Genomic DNA, 25,420 nt, shown 5'->3' with positions numbered 1-25,420 from the left:
TGTGTCATAAACTAGGTATGTAGAAGTCGAAGCAGGTATTCTTAAATATTAAACTTAAGTGTTAATCTTAAATGTTGTCTTACAATGAATGATAAAAGACATGGGGCAGAGATGCATTCTTCAACTTTATAAATAATAAAACACTAGAATATGTTTACATACAGAAAGAAATGACATCACATTTTATTATCCAATGTGTTTGTTCATACAACAGTATTTTAACACAAACAGTAATTGTACAAATACAGCTGGCCCTTGGTTTTCCTTCCCTCCCATCCTAAATGTCTCCCAGTCAGTGTGTGTAGCGTGAAGAATTTATACTGCGAGACAATTATATGAGTGGGAGGTTTTTGACACGTTTTATGAGCTGCAGCTTCCTTGCAGTGTGATCTGTCACCGCCAAGGTGTCCTTGTGGGCCCTGCAGTTGTGTGAGTGTGTGTGTGAGTACAACTGTAGCCTCTCCACATAATCTGTCCTTGCTCTGCTGTTTTGACACACTGTTCAGAGTCTTGTCGTTGTAGCGCTGCATGGCTACAAGAGCGTGGCTATTTGCTATTCTGCAAACATGCCCGAAAAAGCCCTCAGCCAAGGATGAACTCACTGCTGTGTGTTTATGCACATGAATGAGTGTGTGTGTGCAATCTCACCTGTCCGAGTGTGTGTGTGTGTGTGTGTGTGTGTGGTTCTCAGCAGGGCTCCATATGCGTATGTGTCAGTATGTTTTGAAGAGCCTTGATCCTGAGCTGAACTCTGTTAGCATCGCTTGATGAGCAGCTTCCTCCGTTTAGTCTGAGCTCCACTGAACTGAGAACACACGCTGCTTCACCAACCAGACCAGACCGCTCCACCACCTGGACTGACACACACACACACACACACACACACACACACACACACAAAGATTTTACACATGACAAAGCCACTCTTTAAAAAAACCTTTAACAGTACAAGTATGCGTAAAGGTTTGTGCACTCCTTGAGCAAATTATTTAAAAATGCAATTATTTTGGATCTAAAAAGCCATTCTTTCCAAATGAAAAGAAAATCCTAAAAGCAATATGTGGGTGATCATTTAATTTTCTTTCATTTTAATTTCACTTTTCACTTTGATGGATATTTTATGTATATCTCAGACTCAGGAAGGAACTAGGATAATTTCCTCACCGTCCACAAAATCTCCGTTGGCTCACTCAGTGATTTTTGGGAGAAAACAGCGAAGTTGACCAAGAGGCTGAGGACCAATAGTGGAGCCAGGCATGGCTGCTGCGGGCGGGGGGACAGGAGCTCAACCAATGACTGCAGGCGGTCAGGAGGAAGAGGAGGAGCTAAGAGCAGGAAGAGGGACCTTAGGCGGTCCCATGCCTCCCTGGCATTCACCTGGAAGCGAAGGTGACGTGTCATTTTATGGTCATCAGACAAAAAGTGATTTCTATTTGTGGACCACCGTGGAATGAAGCTGTATCACTTTATGCTTTACTGAAAATAAAAATCAATAAATTAGTAATTCGCAAAAGATGGAGCAGGACAGCCTTGGGTCTTGGACTGTAATGGGCTAGATGGCGGTGAAGACAGCGAGTCTCCCAGGATTATGAGAGGAGGCGGACAAACAGGAGACAGAGAGATGAAACTCAGGCCAGCTGGCCAGACACACTCACAGAGAAATCAATACTACATCACCCCTTTCACCTCTCTCCCCTCCCTGATCTGTATTTCTCTCTCTTTGTCTCAGTCTCTGTCTCTCTCTCTCTCTCAGATAGGGGTCATCCATAATTAATCCTTTAATGTGTTATTCATCTTTCTCTCTGTGTCTATTCGGTAGCTTTCAGCAAGGACAAGCCTGCCCAGGGCAAATGATATAGACCATCCACACCGTCATGTTGTCATGTTATGATACTGTACATGCTGTATAGACAGAAATAAACTGGTTGTCGAGATTACATCCACTACCCCGTCCAGTCATATCTGACACATCAAACATCAGCTTATAAATACAATGTTGTTATTTACTGTTTGCTTAAGTAGAGCAGGCTGTCTAATGCCAGAACAGCAACAACAACAACATCATTAATAAAATAAGTAAATCTTAAAATCAATTCTGAAACTAAAAGGTTACGAATGTAAAGATGCTAAAAGTGGGGTGAGCTCACATTGGATGGGAACAAAGTTTCAGACAGATAATACAGGTGAAGGCTCAGCTACAGAAATCCATCAGAGGTGAATTGGATGAGGTTCACTCTCCCCGAGGAAGAAATCAAATTGTCAAGGCCTTACATTATCCTGATGGTTCACGTTCTGCAGAACCATGCACTGTATTCTTGGCCCTCTACACACTAAGCATTTTGGCATGGCTCCGCTTCTCTTCATACAATGACACATTGACAACTTTGAAGGTGGCAGAGGTGAGAAAAATGTATCATGAATTGGGATTGGACAAGGTTTAAGGAATATAAATATAAAGAATTACATTGTTATGGAAAACAAAAACAACTGTGGTCATCATTGTTGGCCAAATTGTCCACTTACACTTAGTGGAAATTTTGCCCATTTATTATGTCACATAGCAGTTGGGCTGAGGTCCAGTGTGAACTCCTTTACTTGAAGGCTACAGTCACTCCTATTGGGTATGGATTTAAAAGTCTTAAGACTGTTATGACATCAATCAATTAGAAATTATTGTACCTCTATTGTTCGTACGAATATAAACGGGTTGATATAAGTTTCAACCACAAAAAATGCATCATAAGTCGGAGAACAGGGGCAAACCAAAGAATTGCTCTTCTCTTGTTGAATTCCTACCAGCTGTTGTGTCCTGTGGTGCCCCCTGTTGGTGGGGTGGTGGTAGAAGGTCAGCAGCCACAGCAGCGGGCCACAGTCCTCAGGCCCTGCCATCACCAACAGCTCGACAGCCACCTGCACCCAGTGGGCACACTGAACCAGCAGGAACCAGGCCTCAAACACAACGCACTGCCCCCTGCAGGATGGGAGGAGAAAGAACACTCAACGCTACAGGTAGAAGGCTGCCTCAACACTGGGCTCCCATGGGATTCACAGGACCGGAGGGATTTTTCTGTGGTGCTGGTTGTTTTATACAACGCTGCAGGTGGAAGTGGATGGACACATGACACTTCAGCAGGCCAGAGAACCTAATTAAATGTGCACACGCTGCACAGACCGTAATTAAAAAATGCTTCATAGCATATATTATCAATGACATTTTATATTTAAGTTGCTACACATCAGTGGCTTGAAACCAAAGCAGTACATTGGACTCTATTCAATTCCATAAGATTAACAATACAACAATCCTTCTATATCTATAGCCTAAGATAATTTAGTTGATCTAATTTGGTTAATCAAGGTTGCAATATAGCCCCGCACTTAACCCCCACCTGCCAAATGGTTCCTAGGTTTGTGTGAATGAATACAATTTTCTCCTTCTCCAACGAATGCCCCAAGCCACTGCTGTAAAAAATAATTGCCAATTGTCAACCCAATTATTTATACCCAAGTTGTTACCAAATTTGCCTGGTTAAGAGAACTTGGCCTCAATCCATGCCCATTTACATTCAGAATAGTTCAATCTCCATAATGCTGCATGATCTGGCCATATTTGCCTGGAACTCAGAAATGGCAGAAAGGAGTATGAGATGGCAGGGCACAGAAAGTGGGACAGTGTGAAAGGAAGAGAGTGACTAAGAATAATGCAGGGAGAGAAAGAGAGCGAGAGAGAGAACATGAGTGAGTGCAATGGATTGCTACTGTGAAAGGTAAAGTAAGCAAGATTGAAAGACACACTGGGATATGGACAGAGAGAGAGCAGCAACAGAGTGAAAGAAGCCTGACAGCCAGACAGCTGCAACAGCTAGGCCATGACTTGAAGTTAGAAGAGGGATAAGGATCTCTATCAAATTTCCCTAATACCATCATTAGAGCTCCCCTCTCCCCATCTCCACTCTTTCCCCTTGGCTTCCCAATTTTAACAGCACCCCTCTGAAGGCCCTGGCAGCTGCATCTCCGCTCGGAGCAACACAGCGCACTACTTTCCCACCGCTGGCTCAGAACAATGTTTTGGGAATTTTGCATGGAGCTCCAGAATGGAGCGGCGGTGGGGATAATGGGCCCTGTTAAAAACCGCAGCTGGAGGGTATCAAGTCAGCCGTCTCCATCCCTGGGCCATCAACCACTTCTCTCTTTCCGCCTCTCTCACTCAATCTTGCTCTTTTTATCTGCGTCCCCTAGCCTCTTTTTCTCCAAAAACATCCAGCCATTGCCATCCTCTCTCCCGCTTCTCTCTTTCTTTCTAATATAGTATCTTTTTTCCTCTGTCCAACCTCTCCCTGGTTCTCCCTCCTCTTCTGCATTCCCTCTCTCTCTCTTTCTCTCTCTGTGCTCTCCAACACTGATTTTCTCTGCAGCTCTCTCTTTCCCAGGCTAATAGCCTCTAATGAGCGCTTGGAGGAGCCACGCCGCGCACCAGGACCTCTCCGCTGTGATGCATGGGGAAAATATCTGACTAACCACCCCCTCAACAGCAGCTAATGGAAATGAGAACACCACACAGGCATTCAGCAGGATGACAGAAGCAGACACACATTAACACATTCTCTCTCCGTTTCTTTCTCACTCTCACCTGGTGCCTCCGTCTTCATCTTCATCCTCTTCCTCGGTCAGTCTCTGTAGGGAGCCGCTAAGCCAGTTCAGATGATCTTTCCAAGCCTCCTGAGGCATCTCTGGAAGGACAGATTGAAATGTAGAGACATATTGACTTACTCTTGCACAAATTAGCATTTTCCCAATCAATCACCATCCGCACAATTCAAAGCCAGCCATCTATTCAACGTTATCCGGGATGGCGAATATCCCAAATAAAAGTCTGAATTTACTACTTTTCAAAGGGAAATACAAATCAATACCGCATATTAAATGACTTTAATGGACACCCTCCAGCCAATCAGAAACACGTATTCCCCCAAGCGATGGTATAAACAATGTTATTTACGATGTGGAGTACCCCCAAGTGCAAGTCTTAATTTACAACTCTTCAGAAGGAGCACAAATTACGATAAAACCTCAAATCTTCTAGTTCTCACTGTACCATTTTGATTCAGTCCCCAGTGAAAAATAGCCCTTCATCACACACACAGTAATAATTAACTCTGAGTTCTGGCTGGGCTCCAGTGTGTCCCTAAATGGCCCCATTCATGTAAATCACTCCTGCCTACAGGCTAGTCTGGGCACACACTGATAAGCACTGCTCTGCTGGGCTCTTGCACTCACCTACCATCTCTCCACCTACCATCTCTCCACCTACCATCTCTCCAATGACAAAGATTCCCATACACAAATATTGTCAATACACATTCAGTTTGGATAATATCAGTTCCAGATTAAGCAGATAAAAAAAAAAGGTCGTTTAACATGATCAATGGTTTAGGTAGTGCACACTAAGACAGCTCATATAAACAGGTAACTCATAAAACTTCAGTATAGATCTTATGTGAGCAATGACTCTAAAGACATTATCAGAATATGTAAGCTTCACTTCCGTTCCACATCATATCGACTTTTACATTTGACTTCAAACACGAACGGATGTTAACTAACTATAATTGATTGGTGGAGTACAAGAATCCATTCATTCTCCTGCAGGACAGCTTTGTTTACACACAGTTAAAGGATATCAGAACGGAGACTCTTTCTCACAATACAAGCTTCTGTGCATTGTGCACGCGTGGACACACACTCACCTGACGGCTGGGTCAACAGAGGAACCAGTAGATTCTGAGGTGTGTTTGGGAAGAAGGCCTTCAAGGATACAGCCTTCTGAAACAAAACAAAGCACAAATTTCACTGAGCGTTAAATCATACCTTTGTTGAACTCAATCAAAACACATTTAACAAGTGAGAAAACTGACAAAAAAAAGCTCATACATCACTCTGTATTGCAAGTCTGAAAAACAACATTTTGACTGGGAGGCTATATAACAGTGATATAGCGTGTGCTAATGTGTAATGTAGCGTGTAATAGGTAGCGTTTAGTGCAGCGTGAATACAGCCAATAAAATTGAGTCTACTGTAAATACATTGTACCACTGCCATCTAGTGGTGAATGCATGTCACAACTTGAAAACATAATGTATCTTTACACTAGTGTATAACATAGACATATAATCGTCACACCTACATAATGGCACGTTTGTTTTCTGGCCTTTTGTCAGTAAAGGCGGAGAAGAGAGCTGTGTGTGCCCCTAATTCTCTAGAGTCCTACAGGATGTGTTGATGGATGATGGAGGTCCCCTATACAGTAAGAGGATCTTGTATATCTGAGGATCTGTGGGGGCTGAGGGCTGAGAGGCTGAGAGGCTGAGGAGAGGTTGAGAGTGTTGAAAGTGCACACGCCATCATAGTGCCAAGTCAGGGCGACGGCTCTACAACAGCAAGACTCCAAGAGTGGTTTGCACACGCCGGCGATTCATTTGCATGATGCTGTTACTTGCAAAAACGATAATTTAAAAACAATTTGCATTTCTATCTGTCTATGATGCAGAAGTTTAAACTATAATCTGTGGTAGGTGTTCTAATCTTTGGGAGAAAGGTCTCTTCTGGAGATCATGTGATAATATTTGTGAAATGTAAAGTGATGTTGCCTGAAAAGGGTAAATAATTATATTGTGGGGTCATGATTCACCATCCTGTGTGTGCACATCCAAGCCTGGGGATCACAAGAAACTATCCTTTCATTTTCAGGGGACACAACATGAGAACCACTGGTCATCTGCTGTAAACAGATTTGAATCGTATGTACATTTACACTGGTAGAGGTATAGGTGATGTTCTTATCTTCCATGACTTACAATGAGTACATCAGTAGAATAGGTTTCAATTCCTAGATCACCAAAGTTATCAAAAGCGAGGCATTAGAGCCACAGCATCCTGATAACAGATCTAACAACTATTCCTGTGTTCCCAGAACGTTCACACGGAAAATTAAGCTAAGGAGCGAAGGCTTAGCAGTCCACCTCTCATGGGGTGTAAGAGCTTTCATGCAGATTCAGCAGGACAGCACTGGCCTTTAACATTTTTATCTTTCGTCTCCTAATAACAAAGGGCGCCTACTGGAAACACCTAACGCAGGCAAGAACGCAGAGTGGTGAACTGTGACACCAAAAAAGGATTTTCATTGTCTCTCTCCACACAATACTTGATTAATTATAGGAGCATACAACAACTGAATTCATTATTTCACAAGAAAAATATTAAGTGCAAAGATTTTTCACATATATTTTTATGTCAGGTTTTGTTCCCCATATTTTTTAAATCAGCTTAAAACTTCCTAAAATCATTTTGTGACGTTTTGGTGAGTTCTGACCCCCAGGTTGAGAAGCCCAGGCCTACCTGAGGCTGCAGCAGTGCCAGTTCCCTGAGGAAACAGCTGGTGAAGGTTTGGATAAGAGACAAGACACACTTATTCCCTTCTGCTTGCTTCAGGAGGGACCTGTAGGACACACACACAATTTACCTGAACTTGCAGACAAATACACACAAACACAGACATACACACCTCAACAGGCTAATACTGCCACATCAGCCAAGACACACACAAACACACTCACACACACTTCAGCACCACATCAACCTAGAACACACTACCACTCACCTTAAGATGTCGTTCACAACCAAGAATACTGAGCAGTGCTGAGCACAGGCTTTAGGCTGGAACACACAAAAACACACATTCAAAATTTTGTAAAGGCATGCTGCTGGGTGGTACCCATATGTTGGGACCTGGTAATTTTGTACCCATCTCTACTTCCCTTTTAACTAATCCAACCAGAAATACACAAGCATTTACCCAAAATAACAACCACTGGGTGTCACTGTTGTATCGTCTACAAACCTCCCTGTCAAAGGGAGGCCTGTTTTTCCCTGTTCTTAAATTGTCTTTCCCCTTTAGTTTACTCGTCATACTTTACCACTCTGTCCATCCTTCCCTCACACACACACCCACACTCACTCTCTCATCGCTGCCTAATGCAGGCACATCATGTGTTTTACATTTAACACATTCGAAAATGCCCCTCCGCAAACATTTAACAGCTGCACTGTGCATGCCTCCCTCTCCATGTTCATACCCATACATCTTCTAGACCCAACAACCTTAATTATCCTCCTGCTCACCTGCACTCTCTTCCTCTTTCAGACTGAGAGGGATATAAGGCTCACTATAGGAGGACCACATGTAGGCTTACCCTACAGTCTTTAATCTTGCAGTATTACACGGTCGTAAAAAGATTAAGAGAGGAAAGCTCAACTCCCCCCCCCCCATCCACACATGAACAAGCTTTTCATTTAATTGATGTGCTTCACAGCCAACTCGCCACAGGTCTCAAAAGCGTTTTCTTCGGCAGTTAAACATGTAGCAAACTTTATACTATAATAGTTGGACATTAATACATATCAATTTGCTTCAAATCTCATTTTAATGCTAAATATGTACCAGTCATCAGGGGCACTAGGGGGCATTTTCTATCCAGCTTAGACACACTCATAACTACACAGTTGAGAAAGTGCCACAGTACAAAACCAGCTACAGTCATAGTGAAATCAGTGAGAGCAAACAGCCCCCTCCAGTGTTACTATGGTGTCATTACAACATTCCCAAAATCAAGAGCTTTCCATCCTCAGTCTAAAAAACACATAATTTTCCTGTCTGTTCCTTTTTGGTCCTCTCAGGACAGCAAATGGCATGTGGCATCATCAAACACGAAAGGCTTTGCGTGTACGTGTCTGTGTGTGCAAGGGTTTGTGTACGCATTACAATATGTCGGCGTATGTTTATATGCGTCGCTATGCATCTGCCTATGTGGGTAGTATGCCCATGTGCATGCATGTGTGTGAACCGTCATGGTTTCCCCTAGTGAAAACAGATGGGTTTTTTAGCATCCTCCTCCATACCTTACCACTAACACTTCAAGGAGGGTCAATTACAGCACGCAGCAAACATCCTGTTTTTGGCAGTCAGGCCCAGGAAGTGAGTGTTTATTGTTATTGGACCTGCGTCTCGCTGGATCACAGGGGGGGAACAAGCCCAAAAGAGGAATGTGAGCCTAATTTCACGTTTCCCATTTTTGATTGCAGTTTAAACAACTGAGCAAGAGGGAGGCGAAAAGAGAGGCAAGCCAGTCAGCTCCTACGCCTGTCATTTTTGCCCTTACCCTCATGCACACCAACAGAAACACACACACAGACACACACAGACACACACATACACACATATAAACACACATCTGAGATCCAAACAAACCTGAAGGCTAAATGAAACCTAAACGTATGCCTCCCACCCTCTTAACGACAGACACACTGAACCAGATGTAATTTCACAAACAAGGCATGGTGTGTGTGTGTGTGTGTGTGTGTGTGTGTGTGTACTAACAAGGTGATAATAACAGAGGCCAATCAGAGATGGATCAGAGAGAGTAAACAAATAGATCCATGACGGTAGAGAGATATAAACAGCCGGTCATGGACTGTCAAACACACACAGACACACACACGACTGAGAACTGACTCAGTTGTTTACAAAACTTCTATGTATGGTTCTTTCCAACATGCATACCTGATTACCAGCTCGCAGAAACTCAAGATGATGGAATCAAGTCTAATCAGCGGGTGGGCATAGACCTGTACATGCAGCATTAGCAAGTCGTATGTATGTATACCATACAGTGTGTTCCAATCTATCTAAATCATTGAGTAGGGTTCCTAATCTCAAAAAGAGTGCATTGCTAGCCAGTATGTACACAGCATGACGCAGCTCAAGCGGACCATCACTGTGGGAAAACAGGAGTGACACAACTGACAAACTTTTCCTACCTTGTAACCCAGTGGATGGTTCAAATTTAACATGGGGCAAGATGTGCAGGTAAATTCTTGCTTCCCATCAAATTTTCTCTATCATCTATAGCTACCAAAGGGAATGCATTTAGTGATTGGGGTAAAAAGGATGCCATTCACAACTGTATACCAAGGTATTAGTGAGCACAGATTTAGGCTAAAACAATTTGCATACAACAACTTTATATAGGTTAAGCTATTCATCTCTACTTCTTTATTCTTAACTCATACTCCTTTAATCGCCCCCATGCTTATCCTGCAAATAGGTCTAGATTGTAAATATTGTTCGATTGTTGCAAGAAGATACATCTATTCTCAAAGTTTTGTCTATAATTGTCTTGAAATGTCTGGTTTCAGTGACAGACTTGTTATACTATACATGAGCATTATCTTTTGACAGATTGTACTTATCTTACAGTGCTTGCACTGATTTGTCTAGAATGGTCAAAGTTATTATAGGATAAAAAGTAGCCTCTGGTAGCCATGTCAAAGAACAGCGTACTGTTGTTATTTTTCGATTGCAATGTAATAATGAGGCCTTCAAAAACTGGCCATAACAATCAATGAATCAACTATCATTTCTGAATTTTTGGACCAGTCAGTACCTTAAGTTATATGAAGTGAGGAATGGCCAAGAACTCATGTAACAGAGAGTTCAGTACTTATTCAGCACGGTAAAGGCTGTGTAGCACTAGCCAAATGATGTGAGATGCCGTTTAGAGCTAGCCAAATGATGTGAGATGCATGCAGAGCAAAGCCAAATGGTGTGAGTTAGCCAGGCAAAAACAGTCAATAAAGATCCATCAAAAAAGTAATGGAAATTTTCCAAGAACTATGCATATGAAAACAGAACAACTCTGTAACTCATAATAAAATGAGGAGGCATTACATTGAAACTGTTTGGTTTCACAGTTTACAAAGCAGTTCAAAGTCCAGCTAAACGTCTATGGAGTGCACAGTGATTTCTGATGTGAGGCACTATAATTCGGGGCAGATGAGTCAAACTATATAAATTGAGTTAGGTTTAAACCAAACCATTTAATTGTGGTAAAACCTTGCCAATTCAGCAACAGTCTTAAAAGCTGCCAATTTGTGCAGCAGTTAAAAATGTAGTAAACCTTACAGTGCAATGGCACAACATTCTACATATCAATTCAGTGCAACTCTGACTGTAAAGCTAAACTGAGGCCATCATCAGTTACCCAACAGTTTCACAAGTGGGCGTTTGGGATTTTTCATCCACCTCATACACTCTATGGTCAGATCACTAATTCAGATCTGATGCAAATCAGATGTCCCTATTCTGATAGTGTTCTGCTTTTTTGACACGGCTACCATCGACTACTTTTGTCCCATAATAGCTTGTGATATACCACCAAAATAGTTGTTGATGCAGAGTTAAAATGTAGTTGATTTAAACTATGAGTTCCACTATCTAGAGTTCCAGGCACCACGTTTTGGAAAACTGGTATATGACAAACCAGACATTGGTCATTTAGCCTATAAACTGAAATACTTATACATATTGGGGGGGGGGGGGTCACTTCAGTCTGCCAACTATAGATTCATGATGGACAGAATATAGACTTTTGGGGCAATTTGTTTGGTGAACCTGATGAAATCTATCCAAGAAATACATGATTGAATCCTTTTCAAATTGTGATTTTACAGAGGTCTGACACAAAAAATACTCACCAGCATTGACTGAGTTAGTTGCTGCTCAAAGTTGTGTGGTGTAGACCCTGTGTTGGTGAGAACAGACTCCAGCAGACTGAGTACTGCCCCCTCCAGGCTGGGCAGGCTATGACACCACAGAGACACTACTGCCTGCTCCTCCAAGGACAAGCGCTGGCTGGGATGAAAACAAACAAAAAAACAAAAATAGAAGACATTCATATCCTACTGGATCTATTCAATCCACAAATTGGTTCACATGTTCAGATGCAACTTTGTAGTTTGTAGTGAGTAGTTTCTGAAAACTCATGTTATGGGCTAACAGGTGTTGAGTCCCCCATGTTCCCCTACCTGGAGTAGGCGGAGCTTACAGCATCCAGGAACTCTTGGCTAAGAGCCGCCCTCACACAAGTCACCGGCCGCTGTAGCAATGCACCAATGAGAGGAGCAGCCTCGGGATAAGTGACCAGGGTTACACAGGCTTCGGATGCAGCCAGAACGCTGCCACATGAACACCTGTACAGAGTCATTCACTTTATGGCTAACAAGGATAAAATCAGATCACCGTTTCAATGGCTTGCAAAGCTTGGAATCCACAGCTCCCCAGTGCTCTAAAATGTCTTAAGAATGCTTTCCATCAAAATGCAATTCATGTGTTTTTAGCTAAAAAAAAAAATCAACATTTGTTCTTTGAGAGCATATAGTTACTCTGCACACTATCTAGAATGCTGGTAGCGTGACTGCATCTATACTGAAGATCCAGTGGACAAATATCTTCTGAAGAGATTGGCCTTGTCTTTACCTCTGTTTTGCGTTGACCAGAGAACTGCAGCCCTTCCCAATCTTTTCCAAAAGCAATGCCACCATCTGAAAAGGAGGGAAGAGGACAAGTGGCACACATGCCTACACAAATATACATGTATCAGTGCAGACCAAAATCAACAGTGACAAATTGAAAAGAATACACAGAGTGGTCAAAAGCGAGTCAATACCTTCCTCAGGATTTTGAGATGGTACTCTTTTGGCGGTACACCCATGTGTTTCACTAATGCCTGTGTTGTAGTATCATCTTCTTCTGTAGCAAGCTGACACAATACTTTCTGTAGGGAGATGGGCAACACAATGTGCAGCAGATTATTGGTGCTTTATGTGTACATCTAAAGACATTGACAAGACATTGATACAATGGACTAAACCCCATAATCTATAACATCAAAGCTAATGAGTTACTGGAATATAGGATGACTCTGCCATTGGCATCACATCATTTGAACCACATGAGTGGAGAAAAGGCATTCCAATGATTACAAGAGTGAGATGTATGGACAGCATATGAGCAACTTCAAAAATGAACATTCTTCATTACGGGGGGCCTTGGTGTTTTAACAAGCATATTTCAGAAGGGGCCTCATCATACACTGATAAACTAGACCAATAAACTCAGCTGATTCTGGGAATTACTAGTCACAATGCACGAACAAAGAGACTGAACACGAGACTCATAAGTCATTGCTAGGCCTAATGTTACAAGAGTGGTTCTCATTTTGTACGTCAACATTTCAAGGCACTTCCAGGTGCAAAAAGTCTTACCATGGGCTGATTTCATTAGATTTCAATAAAGTTAGGCAAAATCTTTGTTTGATAGCGATTGGTTTTTTTTACAATTTAGGAACACGTAAAGAAAGGACAAACATTAGCTCATTCCATGGTACAAGAAGGGTTGAGAACCGTTGTATTGCTTTAAATGTGAGCCTTCTTAAAAATGAAAAAGATGCCACACGGAGCTCTATACTCCTATGATATTAAAACCAATGTTTGGCAAACATTGCCTTCATCAGGATTCACTCAGAGTAGTGATGAAAACCAAAAGACCTATGCCTTTGAATCAACGACTGATTTAAAGCTTAGAAACAAAGTCTTCTCTACTCAGCCAAGTTGATCCACTGGTACAAAGTTGGAAAGTGTGATCCAACAGAACGAGCCAAGGCCTCACATCTTCAGCACACATCTGTTTTTACAACTCCAATGAACCAAAAACACAGAAACATCCACACCACTAAGAGTAGACTGAAAAAAAAAAAAAAAAAAAGTACAAATCCCTTTCCAACTTCAGATAAAAAGAGATTGGGATGTAGAACAAGAGAGGGAGAGAGAAAGAGAGATTGAGAGCAATAGAGGTGACAGAGAGAGAGAGAGAAAGAGAGAGAGAGAGAGGCTGAATATGTGGAAAGAGAGCGAAGACGGGAAAACAAGAAGAGAAGGCGGAAACCAAAACCCCTAGCAGAGGAGTGCTGCAGTGCTGGTGGTGGAGCTGTGTGGTTTCTCTGGCCAGGCCCTACAGCACGCTAAGATGCTTACCCTCCACATAGTCTCTCACAACAACCCCAATCACTACCATCTGAGCTCCCTCAAACCCTGCACATCGAGTACATACAAAACCACTCACACTTATCCCACCCTGGGTAAGGAGGCACAGTGGGGCCGGGGAGCAGAGAAAGAGAGAGGGAAGGAAGACTGGTTAGAGGGAATGGCAGAGAGAGAATGGAACGCAATGCAATGGTTGGATTTCGGAGGGGAAAAAAGGGTGTGGTCACCAGAGGAATGGGATGAAGGGCAAATGGATAGATGGATGGCAAATACTTTAGGTCAAAAGTCATCTTTCTCTCCTTGAAAACAGCAACCGAGCTGGTTTTTGGGGGCTTGGACATGCTGCTGGCATAAGAATTATCCCTCTATAAATCTAAAATTAAAACAGAGGATGTAGAAAAATGCACGAGGGAAGGACTTGGGCTGGTTTTGATGGGTGCCTCTGACTGCTGTTAACAATTACTAAGCCATGATCGAATTCTCCCAAAACCAATGAAAGACTCAAGTATAGCCTCAGACGGTCAAAATGGCAGAGACAAACAGGGGAAAGATGAAATGAGGGAAAGGGAGAGCAGAAATGTTAGGACGATAATGCACAATAATGAAGCTTACAGAACCAATTGCGCTCAGAACTGGTGCGCCGACACATATCACTGTTGATGGCCTGATGCCTAATCATAGAGTACTGTATGTGAATTATGTTCTTCCTGAATTAAAATGAAATATGAAGCATTCATCTTAATTTTTGACTGCAAACCTCTTCAGTTATTTAGTCCAAATGACATGACAGTACTATCATTTTTACATTCCAGTGAAACTGTCTAAGATTAAACAAAAAAGAAGAAATATAAACAATAATGTCAGTCAGTTGGGCCATTAAAAGTGAGACCACACATAAGGAGAAACAGACAGACAAAGGTGGAGTATTATTCTGCCAAAGACACTTTTATCTCCAAGTAAAACTTTGAGAGCTGCAGCCAACATGAGAAGAGAGACTGAGGAAAAAGACGTTCTAAGACTGGAAAGCAGTCACAGCTCCCAGGCCTACCTGCAGTTCACCCTATGTGAATCACTAAAGATACACATCAAAGACGAAGCTATCAAACCCACTGTCATCCGGCCCTCTAATATTACACTCATGCTTTACTTATCTGTCATCTCCTCAAAGATCATGCCATGTTACTGTGGCACTGTGTGGTCTCCTTACTAGTACAGGATGTAGAGAAACAGACCGACTGATCTAAAGACTAAAACTCGCACTGCCTTCAGCTATGTGGCTGTACCCAGCACTCATCAAACACAGTGAGAGGACTCAGATGTGGAGAGGAGGGGCAGAGAGACGACGGGAGGGGTGAAGGGATGAGATGAAGAAGCGGCAAGATATTCTCCACATCTATCATAATTACAGGGGGAAAAAAACGACATGGCTGTTAACAGTATATAGCAGCAAAACACACACAAAAGCCTTTGCACACAAACACACACAAGCATATGCAAGCGCATGCACAAACACACACACAAACACGGTATTTAGGTACCACTTAACACCAGACCATCAGCCCATTACGGAGGCAGCGAGACAACAATGCTGGGGAGTCAGATCAGACAGGGCTAACAGAAAACAGGCTGCATTCTGCATTCCAGGACAGGCAGCACAACACAACACAGACACACAGAGAGACACAGAGACAGACCATCTCTGGCCTAAAACCATACATCTGCCCTGCTCTCCCAGACAGGCTGAGCTGTGGTGAATAGGGTTTTTTTGCGCTTCCCGCCATTCTTGTCATTTGTGGGAAGTGGAAGCTTCAGTAGAGGATAAGGAAGAGGAAAAGGAGAATGAGGAGAAGCTGAAGAGTCGGTTATGTGTTTTGCTTTTGCTATTTGGACACTTTCATCCAGTGCCTTGCTTTGCAGTATAATGAGTGCATACATTTTTAGTATGAGTGGCCCCAGTGAACCCCTAACTCTGGCAGAGTCAGTGCTACACTTCAACCACTGAGCTACAAATAACTACTTTTACACAATAGTGAAAGTACAGCATGAACCTACGCCGTTTTGGATGGATCATCAAGGATCAATACAATTGATGTCGGAGTTAGAGTCATCAAAACAGAACAGATTATTAAATAATTCCATCTCTTACAAAGGATTACCGCTACACAGTCACTGGAGCACCTTTACTGCATCTCTTCAACAACCTTTATTCACACGTCTGTTCTCTGGTGCAGGCACATAATAAAAGAGACAGCCCACATAATCTCATCCTGAGCAAGGCTCTCTGCTATGTGAAAAAGTAATGTAACTCTACACACCATCCCCTCACCCCAGCATGCCCCCACATGCTAACACACATACACAAGCACTTATATATGCATGCACATATGCACACACACACACACACACACACATATATATATATACACTACCACGCACACATGCACTCCACTTCCCCTCTTATAGGTCAAAGACCATCTGGCAAATTCAAGGTTTACTTTAAAGGCACTGTTTTAATTAGCAAGACGTTTTATTAGATGAGAAATTAATCAAAAGAATACAAACACACAGTTAATCTGGCAAAAATGTGAAGGTTCCACATTGTTTATCATAAGCCATCTGTGTGAACCCTCTGAAAGTTGAAAATCCCTGAATCTTTTCTTCTCTCCTTTCTCTTTCCCTCTTTTCTGTGTGTCTTAAAAACACAGTAAAGTCACATAGTAATCAGGGTTGACTAACCGTAATATAAAGGCTGAGCCTTTCATCTGTTCTCTGGTGACAAGTGGCACTGAAACAGTCAATTTTAATTTGCTTTTCAAAACATGTTTTACCGTTTTGTGCACAAAGGCTTAGACTAACTTTAGAGACCCAATCTAACCCATTAATCATCAATGTCCCATTGAAGAAGAGAGACAGAGGGTTGGCGAGAGAAGTCTTATTAAAAATAAATTAGACAGAAAATCTCCCAACAGCCCAAAGGGAGTTAAAGAAGGATTCTTTCAGGGAGTAGTAGTCAATCTGTATATCAAGACTGTTCAGATCTAATTAGCACATAACAGCAAACAGATTGAAAGGCTAAGGATTATGAGGAAAGGCATATGACAAGTGAGTGGAAGAGAAAATAGCAATAAGGAAACGTTCAGAAGTTGGCGATCCCGCGGCTTGATTTCACAATAATACGTAGGGAATCGTACAAAAAACTGTGCACCCTCGCTCTTTCACCGTTACTGTACTACCAATGTGATGAATGGTGACTAGGAGTGATCAATGGCTGTACTGATAATGCCCAGTTACATGTAGTAATGAAGTGATTGACAGAGGGATTGAAGGTGGCACTAAAACTAATATGTTAAAGTCATGATACATGTGCATCTCATTTCCTAAACCTTAACCCTGTAAAGGCAAAATTGCCAGCTCTGATCTGCCTCCATTCATGTTGCCCATGAATCATTGCACCATTAGAGGTGTAATAACAGAGATGTAGAATCTCCAGTCCATACCCGTATCCACTGGTTGGCCTTCCTCTCCAAAGCATTGCTCGGATGCTCTGAGTACAGACTCCACAGACTCTGGAACAACAGCCTGCTGCTTGCAGCTGGAGACAGCACAACACAACACAACACCGTGTAACACAATTACACACTGATATCTTCATCATGGAATCAAAAAAACAATAATGGAAACATGTGAATCAGAGTAGCCATTGATACATTCAGTTTCAGTGTGGAGTAGACCAAGGTAAAAAGATGGCAGACTGCTGGTTGATGAACTATCTAAGCATCAACATTACTCCTGCCAGTATGGGAGCACTGAAGACTGCATGACCTCCAAGAGGCTGCCATCCCTGTGGTCCTGGTCCATCCACTGATCCCTGCTGGCAATGGAGTGAAAGGTGTCCAGAGTGTGTACTCACCATCAGCAGTGACATAAGGGTTCCAGCAGATCCGGCCCAGGAACTGGCCTAGGAAGGGCAGCCTCCTCATGGTCTCCGTTGTAGAGCTCTAAGGGACAGGACAGAGATATTCAGACACAGGAGAAAGAATTTGATGAATTTAATACTGTATTTGTATTTCATTTTGAAAATACCTCCTGAAAATACCTAGCTTGGAGTACACACTTAACAATATGTGCGCTAGTTCTGTGAATAGAAGACACATACAGTAATATGTTTTCATCTTCTGGTAAATAGTGAGACTCAAGCATGACAGAAGTGGAGCCAATACAAAAAAAAAAAAAAAAATCGCTTTCATCATTTCACTTTATCACAGATGTTTAAACAGGCCTCAACTGGTGCCTTATCCTATTATTTACCCTTAAAACTTAGCAAACCTGTGTCATAACACCTAACATCATTAGATGCACAGAATGACCTAGTCCATTTAATGATAGAGGTTACTGAGTTCAATAACAGACACATCCACAGGTGTGCAGTATGTTGCTCATATATCACCTTGTTTCCCGTATTTTATTTTTAAGTCATACAGTGTCACGTCACAATTCCCACCATGGTGGCAACAGTGAGAGATACACTGAACAGAACACAGCACAGAACAGGGCTCTGGTTGAGGGTGCTATAACTGTAAGGGTTTTAGTATGTGTGTGTCTGTGCGTGTTTATTCAGCTCACAACAACAGACCATGTGATTCATTTCACCTCACAGCCAATTAAAAACTCCAGGAAGGCTTCAAGCTAGGAGAGGACATTGTATGCACATAAGTCTCAATCCAGATTTTCCATACATTTCAGAGTTGAAAATATTGAATTCCCCTAGATGACCTTGATTTGTAAAGTGTTGGGGTGAAGGGTTTGGATAGGTTTGAATAGTCTAGTGAAGGCCAACTCGTTGAAATCAATGAAAAACTAAGACTGGGTCTAGCTGAGTGCGAGTCAACATCAAAACAGTTCAAAGAAGGATCTTGTCCATGTCGAAACAGAGACTGGAGCAAGTCGCAAGTCTTATTATTCAAGACCAATACCACACAGAAGGTGAGTTTCAAAACTGGCAATACCACTCAGCATTGTTAATTCAGCAGAACCAACACATTAATCAGAAAGAAATCATATTGTGTTTGTCACAAAATTCCTTGGGATTATTTGTGTTGGTCCAAGGCAGAATTATAACACCTAACACACAAACACCCAAGACAAGTTGGAGAATGAGACAAATGTCTGAGGACTGGACAAAGACTTTCAAAATACAGCCTGGAGACCAGATTTGAGACAAAGACCAGACACAAGTACTTCAGCCTTAACTCTATACACACAGGTGCGCAACATTGTTCGTGTTGCACCTTATTGCTTTTCTGGGTTTAACACGTCAACACAGACCACATCATGTTTTACATTATGATGACTGCAGTGGGACATACAGAAAACAGATCAAAGGGGTGAGGTATTACTTAGCTAGGATTAGGTTATATTCGGGGGTGCAATAAATTTACACGTGTGTCTGAACACGCGCGTGTGCTCATGCACGTGTGTTTGCGCATGCATCATGTTTATGTTAATGTTTATGTTCATTTATTAGTAAGTAAAAAACAGTGGGCTTCCACTGTGGCACAGGATATAATCAAAATAAAGGGATTGGAAGTAGAGCTGAACAATTAAAAATAGAAAACGCAATATGAACTTTTGCAATTTCCAATTCGCAGAGGCTGCAATTAATTGCTTAAGAGTCCAAAATGGATTTCTAAACAAGGTGTTTTAGTGCTCTGGGTAATCAACATTGGTGAAAACCTTTCATCATACTCAAATTCAGTAAATCCTGCACACTGACATCTATTTATTTTTATCTTTTTTAACAAAATCACTTTTCTTTAAACAAGTTCTAAAACATTTACGACAAGAAAACCTTGTGATGATATGAATCGCAGTTTAAATCGCAATTGCAATATTCTGTCAAATAATCACAATTAGCCTAATTTTTGCCCATATCTTTCAGCCCTAATTGGAAGCACCTTACGTCAAAATATTTATTAAAGCTTCAAAAGCGCATAATGAGCAGGTGAACATATATAGGCTATAAAAATTCAGAATATTCTGCATGTTAAATAATAATAATAAATATTTTGACATTGCACAAGTAAGGTGCTTCCAATCCCTTTTTTTCATTCATTATTCAGCCCATAACAACAGATTACATCAAACGTTTCACCTCTGAGCCAATTAAATTCTACATCACAGCTTTGAGGCAGGAGAAGCCCACACCCAATCTAAAATCTGACATATGCCAGTTTTAATTGAAGCAGTGTGCTGTTGCTGAAACAAAGAAGATTCTGGCTGTTTCATTGCCATGTACAGACAGTGCAGGGGGCTGTGGTGTCAGGAGGGCAGGATGTGATAGGCAGCCATGAGAAACTCTTACAAGGCATAATGACCCCTTGAGCCAAGACCATCTGTTTAGAATTTGCCAATTAAAAAAAGTGTGAAATCTTCCTGATATCTTTGTACTGTCCAGTGAGTTTGTACCGTGAAAAGTAAATTGGGTCAGGGGACTGAATAATTGAAGGAAGGTGCGGCTAAGGGAGTAAATTAAGGAAGGAGGGAGGAAGAGAACAAGGGAAGGAGACAAGGAAGGAAGGAATGAAAGATGAGAGGAAGAAAGGAAAGAAAGGAATGACTTAAACTAGGCCTTGCTATGCATCAACATTGGCTTTATGATCTTTTCATCAGAAACAATTATAGAGCAAATAAACAAATATGAACCTTATTTACTGTTTTTATGCCTTCCTGTAACAGAAGCAACTTTGTAAAATCTACTTTTAGATAAGACCTACATAATAAAAATGTTATCATTATTATTTTCATTATTATTATAATGCCTGCCAGGTAATTTTGGGGTGCTTTCAGTGTCCCCATTGCATACAATCCCCTGGAGACAAGTTAAGGCTTTGAGAGACTAACTTGACTCATCCAAGTGGATGAGATCATCAATAATGGGAAGCAGAATGGTAATAGGCCAAGTAGAGTTTCTCTAAATGGCCCCTCTATGCATCACTTCAACATGTTACTCCCCCCCGCCAACACCATCAACACTGTCTGGAACAAAACCCTAACACTCTGCCTTCCGATCAATCTTACAACACATGGCAAAGGTTGTGTGTGTATATGTGCGTGTGTGTGTGTGTGATGTAACTAAGAAGGAATGTTCATTTACAATGAGGACTTTACGACGCTTTGTGGCTATTGAAAATTGCAGTATAGGCCCATAAGAATGAGCCATCACAACAGAAAACAATTATCACTGACTACCAGTGCCAAATTACCATCAAAGCCTTGTCTGGATACTAACATTGTCCCTAATAAAAAGCTGAGCTATGAGAGCATGTATCTAGTCTTGATTTGGGACAGACGATTCAGACAGAAGCGACTGATTATGTGGTGGCCAGGGGGGTAATGGGAGAAGTTTATAGAAGACATTGCCAGCCCAAGGATGAGGAGAACAGTGAAGAGACAACTTTTGTCCCTGACATCACTGAGATAAAATCAGAGTAGTGACTATTATTAATAATAAATAGAGTGATTGTGGTGATTGTATAAATACACTAGAATCCATTGTAGAACTCCCCACATCCTGCATCCATCTGACATTAGTGCTGCAGGACTTTCCAATCAATTCCTCTGGGGAGCGAAGTAATACTGTATCATTAGTGTAGCAACCATGTAAAAAAAAAAAAGTGGACTTCTACAATGACTATATCTGTAATAGCTGTGCAACATGAGGTCTGACACATAATTTCATATGAATTGCGGGCGCAAGTATATATGCACACACATACACACAAGCACATAGTTTATGAGAAGGGCACTGCTGGGATAGAAACCTTCCGCACACAAACTACTCTGAGGTTGCTAACCCAGTGTAAACCAGGAAATTAATATTAACTGAGAATATTTTTCATCTTTGGGCTAAAGCCACAATAAAGTCGTTAAGTCATCAAAGGATGCAAAATGTTGCCAAGAAGCAGGCTATCCTCAGCTGCTCTTTTATGAGCCCACTGCCAGTAAAAAGGATTTCACTCCAATTAAGCTATACCCTCTTTTCTCTCTCACTTTCTTTCTATCCCCTCCATCATCCTACACATACTGACACCTCTGGATGACGACACCCAGATAGATGCTAACAGACAGAGAAACAGAAAGAGAGAGAAAAATGACAGTCACTGTCAATGCTCAATCTATAAAAATATATGGCAAGTTGTCAAAGTAGAGAGAGAGTACGACAGGAGGAAGAGACACTCTAAAACTGATACTAACCATCACTAATTTGTTACAGTAAAACATATGGACTGAGAAGAATCACAAATTAAACCATGCATGAGCAGTCGAACCAAGTCAAACAAAAACAAAGACTTCTTACAGGAGGAAGAGAGAGTATTTTATGAAGGAGAGAAATGTGAGAGAAAAATAGTAAAAAAAAATTTAAAAAGAGAGAGAGAGTGAAGGCATCTGGAGAGGAGCAAGAGGCGGTAGAAGGAGGCACGGCCATTTTAACACTGGGATCTCAGAGTCCAGCACCCCTCCTGTCCTCTGCCCCCTTCCCAAATTTGCTGGACTTGATACGGGGATACATTAGGTTAGCGCTGGAGGTCCCAATGCGGCTATTACCTGGCTAACTCAACATTGTAGCGCTGCCAACCAGACACACACGGCCTCTGCACAGCACAGAGCAGCCTCTGTTAATACGACCCTACCAACGCTGGACTTACTGTTCATGCCCTGGCTTGGGGAGAGAGCGAGCGTGTGCATGTTTGTGTGTGTGTACTAGGCTTGCTGGTGTTTGCAGTAGCTTAGTGCTTCATTAATCAGAGGGCCATTTGGCTGATCAGCCTAATTGATTAACTGGCCTAATTAGTTTGATTTGGTAGGGTGTTTACAGCCTGGAGAATGGGCCTTTTAGTGGATATGGACCATGTCATTAGGCCATAAGAGCATCTGGGAGAGATGGATATACTGCAGAACCAGGATTACCCAAACCCCTCAAGAATGGAAGTTGTTCAAAACTGTTCAAAATAGCTCAGATGACTCAAATCTCAGGGCTTCTCTTTCACTGTAAGGAAGGTAAGAAGACAGTGGCTGTGAGGTAAGAGGATATACTTCATGTTCATTTCATTTCACTATGTCCGCTCACCATCTTGTTGATGTGTGTGAGGAGGAGCTGGAGGAAAGCCCTCAGTCTGCTGAGGTACAGGCAGGTGTCTTTTTGGGTGTCTGGGCTGTCAGCCTGGCCCCAAGCCACCGCTTTCTCCAGCCAGAACTGCATCTCCTGGACATCCAGCAGGGGCTCTGCCTGCGGCTGGATCAGTGGCTGCAGCTGAGACATGAGGCTGCTGGGATTTGTACCAGGTCCAGGTGAACTTACCTAGGAGCTAAGAGAGATCCCAGGTGAGAAAAACAATCATTGTCAAAACTCAGGGAATACACAGAAACAAATACTGTGCTAAACCAAAGCTATATCTCTACAGACACATCATTGATGTGCCTGAAGGATTTTACACTTCCAATGATTCTATCTTTACTTTTTGGTAATAAGCTAAAATTTGTTGCAAGTAATTATTTGTCAGAACTGTCCACTGACAGTATTGGTAATTGTTACCATGCAACATTAGCTTACTAATAGGACAGCTTTGGAAGCTATAGGGGCAACAGTTATTGAAGGGTCCCAGCTTTAGACTACATTATATAGGCAATGCCTGCATGTGTGGCCCAGTGGAACCACAAAGTTTGTCATCATCACCCTATTTTTGTAATTTCTATAAGAGAGCAGAAATAAATGGATGTAAATTAAAGCTAAGTGGGTTTAGCTGGTTATGATAAGCACTACTATCATAACCTTGCTTGGGGGAATCAAGCCTTCTCAACACACTCTCATCAAGGCCTACTGAGAAATAAACAGTGCATTCTTCACTTTTTATGATGATGAGGAGAAAAGAGTGGGGGGCCAACTCACGAGGGTGTGTGTGAGGATGTGTTTTGTGTCTGTATAGAGCCTGAGAATTCTGTGTGTGTGTGTGTGTGTGTGTGTGTGTGTGTGTGTGTGTATTTGTTGTTTTTAGCCATAATGACAGGTCTGTGTGGGACACCACAGGGTTGTGTTTTACGATCACCTCGTTACAGACCACTTGTTTAATGTCTTGCCATCATCTCTGCTGGAAAGCCCCTATGGCTCGCTGATGTGAATATATAAATACTCGTTTTAGGGGAGGAAAAAAAGTCCAACCAAATTAGGAACAAACGCCTCTTGTTGACTTGTGTTGGGAGCTCAGTTTTCAGTACAGCAGAGGTGGAACAGAACTGCATGCTAAATACCCAAGTAGCAGTCACACACACACACACACTCTCCCTCTATTACACACACACATGATTACACGTGCACACATATGCAGTGCACACAAGTGTACAGACAGAGTTGTAAACGCACGCACAGGGGCACACAACCACATACATGCTCCCGCATACACACACACACACACACACACACACACACACACTCAAGCTCAGGTGTTGGCCAAACACATTTTGGAGCAGGAACGAGATGTGACTGGTCAAATATTATCTTTGAAGATTTGTTAAACTAAGCTTGTGGACTTTGGGTAAGGGGGAGTTTGCCGTTCCAATTACGAGATTGTTGATGTTATATCAGAATAATCAAATCAGTTAAACATCACTTTCTACAAATCTACTGCCGTGTGCTCCAGTATGTTATATCTGGGTAGAACTAGACTCAGTAAGGCTAATGCTTATGCCTGTATCGACAATTATGAATAGAACAACTTAGTTTAGTGTAACCAAATTAAAGGCAAAATGTAATGATGCAACTCATCATAATTTTAACCCTAAAACGCAGCATCATCCACATGTCCAGTTGTGAGAATCTGTCATTAATTTTGGTATTTTCCTCTCACTTGAAAAGCTGTTGCCTTTACATTGAAACCTCCCTTGGTCTAAAGAGTGGGCAGCAGGAGTTTGAGAACACCCTCCTGTCTCATGATACAAGAACACACACACACACACACACACACACACACACACACACACACCTGACCATCCCCACGCCACAGTTTACTCGAGACACGCGGTGCAATAACTAAACCACACCACAGGATGACAGTGTTTCCTGTGCTCTAGTGCCGTTACACATGGTGACAAATTATCTGTCAATAAAAGTTACAGATACCAAACAACCTCATGTTGCTGAGTGTTAATTACTGTATGTCAACCTCTTGTTAAACACTCCATAAATAAACTAAAGTGAACTGGGGCCACATCATCATCTTTTTCCTCATTTGCAAGAAGCTGTTTCAGCTGTTAGTTAGCTTGTTAGCAGGTTTATCACTCAACAGGCATATCAAGCTGCTTTAAACGTCAACTACCTGTAAATACGACGTCCAACCATCAAACCAGAATCTCTACAGAGCAGAGACTTAACTATACTCGTTCATCTTCGCCGTGTCTTCAGAAGAACTAACCTTTCTCTCCCGCGATGTAA

The 25,420-nt window shown here is 42.0% G+C and overlaps 1 protein-coding gene across 1 annotated transcript; it reads right to left on the bottom strand.

The window, feature by feature from the left end:
* Positions 1–83: 83 nt before the first annotated feature.
* On the bottom strand, positions 84–25,413 carry fancc (FA complementation group C). The gene is made up of 15 exons (XM_071894831.2): positions 25,305–25,413; positions 23,063–23,300; positions 17,846–17,933; positions 17,433–17,527; positions 12,561–12,668; positions 12,371–12,435; positions 11,920–12,084; positions 11,590–11,746; positions 7,658–7,713; positions 7,396–7,495; positions 5,748–5,823; positions 4,631–4,730; positions 2,797–2,971; positions 1,165–1,377; positions 84–852 (listed from the first exon to the last, which is right to left on the bottom strand). Exons 2-15 carry the CDS (start codon positions 23,252–23,254, stop codon positions 688–690), a joined length of 1,755 nt encoding a protein of 584 aa, XP_071750932.2. The 5' UTR covers positions 23,255–23,300; positions 25,305–25,413; the 3' UTR covers positions 84–687.
* Between the last annotated feature and the right edge of the window lie 7 nt (positions 25,414–25,420).

The sequence above is a fragment of the Centroberyx gerrardi genome, chromosome 8 (assembly GCF_048128805.1).
Source record: "Centroberyx gerrardi isolate f3 chromosome 8, fCenGer3.hap1.cur.20231027, whole genome shotgun sequence".
NCBI lineage: Eukaryota > Metazoa > Chordata > Actinopteri > Beryciformes > Berycidae > Centroberyx > Centroberyx gerrardi.
Note: the sequence above shows the minus strand (reverse complement) of the source record. Positions and strands in the feature narration are given on the sequence as shown.

Coding starts and splice junctions, on each gene's coding strand:
- fancc (XM_071894831.2), bottom strand. CDS start 23,254: ATGTCTCAGCTGCAGCCACTGATCCAGCCGCAGGCAGAGCCCCTGCTG. Junction 4,731..5,747: donor TCTGTTGACCCAGCCGTCAG/GTGAGTGTGTGT, acceptor CTGTCCTTCCAG/AGATGCCTCAGGAGGCTTGG. Junction 1,378..2,796: donor ACCACAGGACACAACAGCTG/GTAGGAATTCAA, acceptor CTTCGCTTCCAG/GTGAATGCCAGGGAGGCATG.